This window comes from Apodemus sylvaticus, chromosome 10, assembly GCF_947179515.1.
Source record: "Apodemus sylvaticus chromosome 10, mApoSyl1.1, whole genome shotgun sequence".
Taxonomy (NCBI): Eukaryota; Metazoa; Chordata; class Mammalia; order Rodentia; family Muridae; genus Apodemus; species Apodemus sylvaticus.
Window position 1 is genome coordinate 5399745 of NC_067481.1, and position 8197 is coordinate 5407941.

At 51.2% G+C, this 8197-nt stretch overlaps 1 protein-coding gene across 1 annotated transcript in view; it reads right to left on the reverse strand.

The window, feature by feature from the left end:
* Sec14l1 (SEC14 like lipid binding 1) overlaps window positions 1–7069 on the reverse strand; it is a 46375-nt gene extending 39306 nt beyond the window's left edge. Inside the window, exons 1-2 of the mRNA XM_052194551.1 lie at window positions 6925–7069; window positions 5047–5139 (exon numbers count right to left, since the gene is read on the reverse strand). Coding sequence (XP_052050511.1) covers window positions 5047–5109 — 63 coding nt within the window. The 5' untranslated portion in view covers window positions 5110–5139; window positions 6925–7069. The remainder of the gene's footprint in view (window positions 1–5046; window positions 5140–6924) is intronic.
* Between the last annotated feature and the right edge of the window lie 1128 nt (window positions 7070–8197).

The following is an 8197-nucleotide window of genomic DNA, read 5'->3' on the forward strand; positions in this document are numbered from 1 at the left end:
CTATAGTGGTCAGCCATTTAACCAGCAGGCACGAAGCAAGCAGAACTGTGGTTCTCCCTCTGCACTGGAACCATTCTCACTGCTGTGCAGTGCGTGCCAGCAGCTCTGCACACTTCACAGGAGACAGCAGCACTGGCACTGGGATTCCTCAGCGCAGAGGGGCCTTCTTTTGGGGAGGCCCTGGATAACCTACCGACCCAAGAAAACACAAAGCCCCAAGAGAGCAGGGTCACCATCAAATCCAGGCAAGGGTCAGGGGACTAGGCAGAGTCCTGCTGTTCAGGCCTGCGCGCCTGTGTGCTATCAGGATCTAGGGGAACGAATGAGGTGACACCACTGCTGAAGACCACACATGACCTTTGAGAAGAGAAGCAAATACAGACATAAGCCAAAGACCCAACTCTGGCCAAGTACTACAGACAAGTCGGAAGTATGGCTGAGACCCAGCAGTGACCACATGCCCAGAGTGTATGAGAGAGGAACAGGGGAAGGGGGAAACCTGAGGCACGCCTCCAGAGGCACCAGGGAAGCAGGGCAGGACACACTGAACAAGATCTGAGGAGACAGATGGGAAAGGCAAGCTTGTGAGGCAAAGGAGTATAAAAAGACACGGAGGGGCAGGGAGGGCAGGGAGGGCCCAGCTCAGACCGAGAACACAGTGATTTTAAAGGGCCAGGGGCAGGCAGGAAGGGCCCCACTGGGACAGCAGGTAGCAGGAAATCACCTCCAGAACCAAGGGGTGTGTGCTGTCCACAGGCGCCCTAAGGGGCTCAAGGACTGAGGGGAAAATTAACAAGGAACTGGGTCACTATCGCTTACAAGACTCAGGGTAACAGACTCAGGGGACAGACTGCACGATCCAAAGGCACAATCTCAGGGTGTTGGACTATGGCAATAAAGAGGAGGTTCTGTGGCAAGCACAGAGACAGAGAAACCAGGATGTGAACAGAAGGGAGAGGGAGAGGGAGAGAGTGCCCAGGGTGCCCCGCCCCCAAAGCCGGCTGCCAGGGCAAGAGCAGGACAGGACAGCTATGATGAGTGCTTGGGGGCGGGGCAACGCTGTCAGAGCCCTTCCATCACACACCTCCCCTGTCCACAGGGACAGCTGTCCTTGACAGAAATACCACAGCCGCACGCCATGGCTTCTCAGCCCTCCTCCCCCACGCCGAGCCAGAGCATCTTTAACATGCCTAAGATTCTCTCTGCTGTTCTGTTTGAGTCGAGGTCGGACCCTGGTCTGAGTTTGAGTCTCCCTGCAGCCACATGCACGGCTACCCCTGCCTGGGCTTTAAAGTTTGTGTCTTGTCCTGGACTTTTCAAAAGTGAAACAGTGCCACCCCAGCACGTCCACCTTTGCCTGGTCCCGAGCCCTGATCTATGAAGCACCCTGGAGACCAGAACCCTTTGGGTAGACAAGGCAGCTACACAGCAAGCAGGAGGCCATCCAGGAAACGTGTCGAGCCGATAACACCATGGTCCAGACCTTCACAAAATATGTCGGTACCACCATTATCAGGAGCATGATGACCAGAAGGACACTGACCCAAGAATGCTGTCGTCCCACCAACTCCCCTCACCCACCGCAGGCAAAGAGCCAGCACCTTCTCCACTTCCACAGTCGTTTCTAGGCTAGCCTCTCTCTCACTAGAACTCCGAGGAATGTCACACAAAAAAGAAATGCCTGCTCAAAACCGTCATTTCAGCTGTTTGATTAAATGCCATTTTTTAATTCAAATGAGCTAAAGAAACCTTTAACATCTTTTAAATGTTGTTGATACCCAAGCTAACAACAAACTTTCATTTATTCAATCAAAATGCAATTAAAATGTGACCCAACAGTCTGTACTAGGCAATGCTCAGCTGACAATTTTCTGCAATCAGGTCACAAAACCTGGCTTCATAGGGGTAAGCTGGAGTTCTCTTCCTCCAGGCTTTCTCCCAGGGACTGGCTCACACCTATTTAGTGTCTCCTCCCCCTCTCCCTGCCCACCCCCCTTGGAGGATGCACTACAATGCTGCTCTCAGGGCAACTGTTCACACAACACACACTATGCTACTGTTTGCCTTAATAAAAATAAATAAATAAAGCAGAGCAAACGCTGAGGCTCTTTCACCCCGAAATCAGAGTGGGGAGGGGGTGTAGCATGGTGCAGACTGGAGCGACTGACCACTCTAGTGGGGGGAAGGTGTGTAGTGCAGTATGGACTGGAGCCACTGACCACTCTAGTTCTGGAAGGAGGAAGGAAATACATTTTATTTTCAGACCTAAGAAAAAAATTAACAATCCAAGAGGAAGCTAGCCAGTGCCAAACAGAAAAGCAGTTTACAAGTTTTTTAAAATTAGGGGTGGATAAGAATTTGAATTTATGCAAAGTTTCCATTAAAATTTGCAAAGCAAACTTCCTAATTTTGAAAACAATAATGGGCATGGAGAAGTCTGAAGACTAAGTAACCCAGACATCCGCCTTTTCATGAAGCCCCAGGCCAGAAGCAGCTGACCTCTGCCTCTGACCAGATTCACAGCAAGATTTTGGGGGGAAAAGTGTTTTTTCCATTTCTTATGGGGAGGGCAAGCATGCCGAAGTGCAAGTATGGGATCAGAGGGCACACACACACACACACACAGAGTGCAAGTGTGGGATCAGAGGGCTCACACACACACACACACACACACACACACACATACACATACACACACAGAGTGCAACTATGGGATCAGAGGGCACACACACACACATACAGAGTGCAAGTGTGGGATCAGAGGGCTCACACACACACACACACACACACACACACACACATACACACACAGAGTGCAACTATGGGATCAGAGGGCGCGCACACACACACACACACACACACACACACAGAGTGCAAGTGTGGGATCAGAGGGCTCACACACACACACACACACACATACACACACACACAGAGTGCAACTATGGGATCAGAGGGCACACACACACACACACACACACACACATACAGAGTGCAAGTGTGGGATCAGAGGGCTCACACACACACACACAGTTCAAGTGTGGGATCAGAAGGCTCACACACACACACACACACACACACAGAGTGCAAGTATGGGATCAGAGGGCTCACACACACACACACACACACACACACACACACACACACACAGTTCAAGTGTGGGATCAGAGGGCTCACACACACACAGCTCTCTCTCTGCCTCCTGGGTCTCAGGAGCAAACTCAGATCACAGGCTCGGCAGCTCACGCCTCACCAGCTGATCCACTCGCCAACCCACACCGAGCTTTTTAAACGTTTTGGCAAACCTAGCCTGCCAGCCCCATCCTGGCCTCCACATACACCTCCTCCCTGACTTCAGCAAACTGAAGGTCAGGTGACTCCCCAGTGGACACCCTGAGCCTCAGTCTAAGGAAGAAGACAGGTCCAGTCTCTCTCTCTCTAGAATGTGAAGTAGGCCATGTGACAAGAACTGTCCGCTCAAAAACTCATAAATGCCACCAGGAACGCCACCGAGGTGACTTGGAGCCACAGGCTGTGGCCGGCTCAGTAGAGCCGGGGCAGAGAAGGACAGGGGACTACGCAGGCCGCTCAGTCTATCCCGTGGGAATTCCTCAACTCCTATGTGGACCACACAGGTCCCTCTAACAAAGATCCTCTGGAGCCGGCTGGGCTGGGAGCTGCGCGAGGGACAGGGTGGGCTGTCCCACACAACCAAGAGGCAAGCCGGCACGCAAACCAAAAAGCGTCTTCCTCACACGTCATTCACATAAAATATTTAAGGGAGATACACAACTAGTTTAGGATATCAAGCCCGCACCATAACAACACACAGACCTCACACCTGATAGGGAGCTGTCTGTGGTAAAGGATGCACTGTCCAGCCCTGACAAAGGTGGGCAACTATTGTTACAACTGTACAATTGTACAGCTGCATGATGCCATCTCACTGCACGTGAGTTAACACTTCAGTCAGGAAAAAAGCACCATTCCCTTGAGAGGACTTAAGATTTTATTTTGCTTTTCAAGACTATTGATCTAACTAATCTCAAAGCATACTGCTGAACAGAAGTTCCAAGAACAGGCAAACCTGAGCCTCTCTATAGAAAGAACAGAAATAGGTAATGTCACCTGAGGGCAGGAACCAGGCAGCAGCCAGGCATAGTGGTGTACAACTGTAATCCCAGCACCTGAAGCCTGAGACAGGCAGATGGTGAGTTCCAGGCCAGCCTGGGATTCTCAGATGCAGCAGAGTGCAACTCCCTACTGGACTCTGCATGCTCTGAGCGTGGTGCCAGTGGCTGAGGTATAACCCTGAGTGCGTGACTTTTAAAACAGATGCACTCTCCCTGTGTGTCACACATTTCCACATGGGCCTCATGCCATCACAGTCACACAGACGCAAAGATGAGTTCACAAGTCATGGGAATAGCGTTTGGCTTGTTTTTAATCCAGCAAAATGCTTATTAGCTCAATTCAGGTAGATAAAAAAAAATAAACACTTCAGCTACACTATGTGTGGAATTCTGGTTTGAATCATGGATTCAAGACTTGCTGGAAAAACTTACTAAATAGAACTACTTATTAACACACAGGGGAAACTCCATCGCAAGGCACTCAGTCCTGAGACCAACTAAGATGAATTCTCTCAGGAGTAGAGCTCTCTCTCCCAAACAAACAGAGTAAGGAAGGAGCAGCACTGGGGCAGCACTCCCTGTCCTGCAGCCACTTGAACAAAGAAAACCAGCAAAATTCCTCGGAAATGCTTGGTCAGGATCCCATGTCTACGTTCAGGATCCCATGTCTACGTTCTCCGAGGGTGAATGATGCAAGCTCACGTCACCCCAGACACATTGCAAAAACACAGACGTACAGATTTGCGGTTTCAGAGGCTTGTTGTTTAAAACCACCAGACTCTGGATGCGGGTCACTGTCACTGTCACGTAACAGAGCAGAGCTCGTGGGGCAATGATAACAATGAACGGAGTTTGCAGATCATCCAAGTTTAATCTTAAAAAGAAGCCAGAGTAAACTGAAATGTGAAGTACTTACAGCCATAATTAACTCAAAGGGATGTTTATACACCCGCACTGGGGACTGGTATTTTTGCACCATGGTTGTAATTCAATAGCAATCTTCTTACTCCTGAAAAAAACCAAAAATATGTTAAATAAATAACCACATTACAGAAAAAAAAAGTCTGGATTCTTGAACCACTACATCCTAGAGACCACCACAGTCATAATCCCAAACATACACACAAACAAAAATGGATTGGCTGAAATGGTCTGACAGGGGAAGCATCAGGGCATTAATAACAAGCAAAGAAAGCCCACATGGAAGGAGGGCCACACTGATCTGGGGGCCCTCTGCCCCTCTGGGCATCCCTGAGTCTCTGGCCTCAGTCAGATCTAATCCTCAGCAGTCATGAAATCCTGGGATTCAGTGGTGTCCTCTTGAACAAGGTCTAAAAGGAGCCAAATAAAACTGTAACTTGTTAAGGCAAACGCTCTGGGGATGACACAAAAAGCTGAAGGGGCTCTACTGTCTTCTTAAATGATGGAATGCTCCGTAAGTGCTGGCTTGAAAGGGAACTTTGCTGTTTCCTGTTTTCTGATTGCAGGCTCCAGAGCAGGGAGACTGCCCAGCTCCAGCTAAGGGGGTTCCAAAACCCTCCAGCCTCCCCAAGCTGTGATCCCAGAAAGCAATCAAGGCTGAGGTCAAGGAACCCTCCTGGGCATACAGAATCACTCCAGGGCTGGCAAGGGCGGCTTTCTCTGCAAATACCCTTGTGTGTTCGGAGTCATCTAGAACGTTTTGCTCACCTACTTAAAAGAAGAGAAAACAAAAAACAAAAAACAGAAATATAAAAGGAAGCAAAGTCCAGTGATCCCAGTAGTCCTGCTGAAGCTCAATCAATAAGGATGTTATTTTATCTGAATGCAGTCAAAATACATTCGAAAGTTCAAAACCCAGTATCTAGGTATCCCAAATGACAGCTGTTTAAAAACCAAACATAAAACCCCTACGCTGATATCCTTCAGAGGATTGCTATCTACAGCTGCACGTCTACAATGTTTACATTGCTTTAAACAGGTTTGGAACTTTCTCTGGTTATGTTTGCTTGGCAGCACTGGAAGGGGCAGGTTATGCTGGAAAACCACCCTCTAACAGTTGGAAAACTACAAAGGCTTCTAACTCTGGGTGACCTCAAGCATGCCATTCGCCTTTCCTGATTCCATCTCTGTGAGACGATCTTACACTCCCAGCTCTCAAACCATGAGGCCGGGAGCCAGACTCCTCGGTTCTCCAAACTCAAGCCTTCATTAATCTCAATTCAGGCGCTGACGCGTCCTGGAGCGCAGAGACTGCGTTCCATTCACTCTCTCGTAAACCTTACAACGCTGGTGCGCGGTGGGGAATCTAATATCGTTTATATTTTTTAATTAAGAAAATTAATTTTCGGATATCTCTCAAATAAAAGAAGGATGATTACCGGGTGCCGACGGGTAGGAGAGGAGATGCAAGCACTGCGTGATGCCTGTATTAAAAAACTCTTATCCAAAGTGACTACACTCAAGGACCAGCTTGCTTGCCAGCTCCCTGAACTTGGGCCAGATCTCGGCTTAGGGAGGTCTGGTCCAGATCCACGCCCTGCGCGGGCATCCGGAGTGACCACCGCCAAATGGCACCGGAGGCCGGGGCTACCTCTGTTGCATGATAATTGGTGTTTGAAAATCAGCACAGGGTCGGCCCCCGGGGAGCGCCTCCCTGCAGGCCGAGGCTGGACGGAGGGGGCGGCGGCAGCGGAGAGACCCGGCTGGCTCCGCAGTCCCGGAGAAGGCGAGCGCCCCGGGCCATCGCGGCAGGGACCCGGCCGGGGGCGGGGACCCAGGCGCGCTCCTACCCTCCACGACGACGCGCGCTTACCTCTTGTCAGAAGGACCGGGTCGGGGAAGCGGGGCGGCGGGATGCGTTCATGCCGGCGGCTCCGTGAAAAGAGAGCCGTGCCACAGGCTCGGCTGCCGCCGCTCGACCGCCAGTTCCGGGGACGGGGGCCGGGGCGGGAGGGCCGAGGGGCGCGGCGAGGGCTCGAGTGGTTGTTACGGGTGACGGGGAGGGAGGAGCCAGCCCGGAAAAGGCGCGCGTGCGCACACGGGGAGGGGGGGCGGGGGAAGGAGAGGGAGGCGGTTGCTAGGGAGGGGGAGGGGCGGTACTGCGAGGGCGCGAGTTACTGATCTGCGCGTGCGTAAGAGGGGCTCAGGACGCGGTCTGCCCGGACTCGGAGCGAGCACCAGAAGCTCCTTCTCCTGGCTTCAGGGGAAGGGGGATGGGCCATGGTGGCGGGCGGGGCTTCGCAATTTGCGGCCATGGACCCCAGAAAAAATTCAAATGCGCACTCCAGCTCGGGTTCTTCTGCGGAGCGGGAACTGGGACCTCTACGGGAAGTCGGCTAAGCCGGCTCTCCAGCTTAAATTCTGCGCGCCTGCGCGGTCTGAGCTTCCCCGTGGGCTTTTTTTTTTTTTTCTTGAAGGCTCAGAAACATTCTACACTCCTATGGTGTCTTGATTGCATTCCGGCCTCGTAATGAAGATGAAGCGAGCAGGGTGGGGAGGAGTTGGGTGTAACCCAAGCACTCTTGTCAACACATCCAGATGGCTGGGGCATGAATGTCAGGCTGTGGGATGGCGCTTAGGCGAGGGGCCTCAGTGGGGTGCTAGGTGTGCCTTGCATTTCAGTGTCTTTAAAACTTAAGAACGACACATGGAGACATTTAGGGGTCCTGAAGACGGGCGGGTGACTATAAGCAAACACCTGGCGCATCCACCCACACAGCAAAGCTAGTTTTAGAAGCAACACACAATTTCTCCATCAATGTCACTGTTGTTCCGTTCACATTAGTCACCCCGGGTGGCTGTACTTTGAAAGTTGCCTTGCACAGAAGAGTTTAGGAATTTCCTTCAGGACCTGTTTACCCACCACACAAAACATATCATTCATTGCTCGGTCACACTTTATTTCCAAGTCAAACCATCATTTTCCAGCACTGCTACCCGAGTTACTCAGGCTGATGATGTGTAAGGATCACATTCACCTTTAAATGATGCTTTGAACTGGGTGGTGGTGTTGCATGCCTTTAATCCCAGCACTTGGGAGGCAGAGGCAGGAGGATTTCTGAGTTTAAGGCCAGCCTGGTCTACAG